The following is a 1,286-nucleotide window of genomic DNA, read 5'->3' on the forward strand; positions in this document are numbered from 1 at the left end:
CCGCAGGACCTGGTTCTCCACTCCGTCCACGAGGTCCTGGAGGACCAATAGGACCTGGCATACCATTGGAGCCATCTTTGCCAGAGGGGCCAACAGGACCAGGGGGACCCTAGGAGGGCATCAAAAAGAGGGATCAGGTCATGGTAGGGAAGGAACCATGAGCTCCTTCCATCAGGAGGTGACCTAGGAGACCTCAAGGACAGAGGGGACTTCTTCTCTCATCCAGCTTACCCTAGGACCAGAAGGACCTGCAGGCCCAGCAGCACCTTGATCTCCAGAAGGACCCTGGGAAGGAAGGGGCGATGGTGGTTACAGCTCCAGAGGTGGAGTTGAGTGATGCAAAGCCTTGGGGGACCTGACCTTGGGACTCTCCCCGTGGTCACGTCCAGCTCTGGGGTGTCCAACCCAACACTTACAGGTGGTCCAGGAAGACCTTGAAGCCCAGTGAAGCCACGGTGACCCTTCAACCCTCTCTCTCCAGCCTCTCCTGTCTCCCCCTTGTCCCCACGAGGCCCTTGGGGACCCTGGAAAGGGAGAGATGGACATGTCAGGATGAAGGTGGTAGAATCCCACCCAGAGCACCTCAGGAACCTCTGCCAGATGTCTCCTCTTGGGCCTGGCACCACTCACCGGCATCCCCCGAGCTCCAGCAGGACCAGAGGGACCCATGGGACCTTGGGCACCCTGAGGAGAGAAAGGAATGGGGTCAGACAGGAGGTGGGAGGTCCTCTCTGCCTTTCAGAGTGTCCAAACCAGCCCCACAGCTTGAAGCTCCAGGAGTTGGTGCTGTAAGGCATCTCTGGATGGTCTGAGCTGGAGGAAGGAACCTTGGGAAGGACGTTGTGGGAGATCCTCCTTGGAGCAGCTCCTGGGGCTCCACCAGGTAGTGCCCGAGGGAACAGGAGGCTCATGGATGCTCAGGAAGATCCTTGGAGCTGCTGGAAGTGCTTGAGGCACCTCTGGATCACAGTCTCTTCCTGAAGCTGCACTTGGGATGGTTTCTGAGTCAGGTGGGTCTTGTTTCCCCAACCAAAACTCCAACCCAACAGAGGAACATCAAGGCTGGAGGAGAACTCCAAGGGCATCAAGGGCAACCTGTCACTGCTGTGACCCCCAAACCCTAACCAGATCCTCCAGGGCCACATCAGACACCTCTGACACACCTCCAGGGGTGGTGACTCCACCACCTCCATGGGCAATTCCCTATCCCAAGGCCATTCCCTGTAGTTCTCTCCCTGCAGCCATGGCAGGAGAGACATCTCCCACCTCTCTCCAACCCTCGCAGG

General features: G+C 58.5%; 1 protein-coding gene across 1 annotated transcript in view; it reads right to left on the reverse strand.

Annotated features, from left to right (window-relative positions):
- The window catches only part of LOC103801919 (collagen alpha-1(II) chain), a gene marked incomplete at its 5' end in the record, with an annotated part of 6,541 nt that overhangs the window by 2,216 nt on the left and 3,039 nt on the right, over nt 1-1,286 (reverse strand). Inside the window, 4 exons of the mRNA XM_009074356.1 lie at nt 5-109; nt 232-285; nt 417-524; nt 631-684. Coding sequence (XP_009072604.1) covers nt 5-109; nt 232-285; nt 417-524; nt 631-684 — 321 coding nt within the window. The remainder of the gene's footprint in view (nt 1-4; nt 110-231; nt 286-416; nt 525-630; nt 685-1,286) is intronic.

The sequence above is a fragment of the Acanthisitta chloris genome, unplaced genomic scaffold (assembly GCF_000695815.1).
Source record: "Acanthisitta chloris isolate BGI_N310 unplaced genomic scaffold, ASM69581v1 scaffold8375, whole genome shotgun sequence".
Classification (NCBI taxonomy): Eukaryota; Metazoa; Chordata; class Aves; order Passeriformes; family Acanthisittidae; genus Acanthisitta; species Acanthisitta chloris.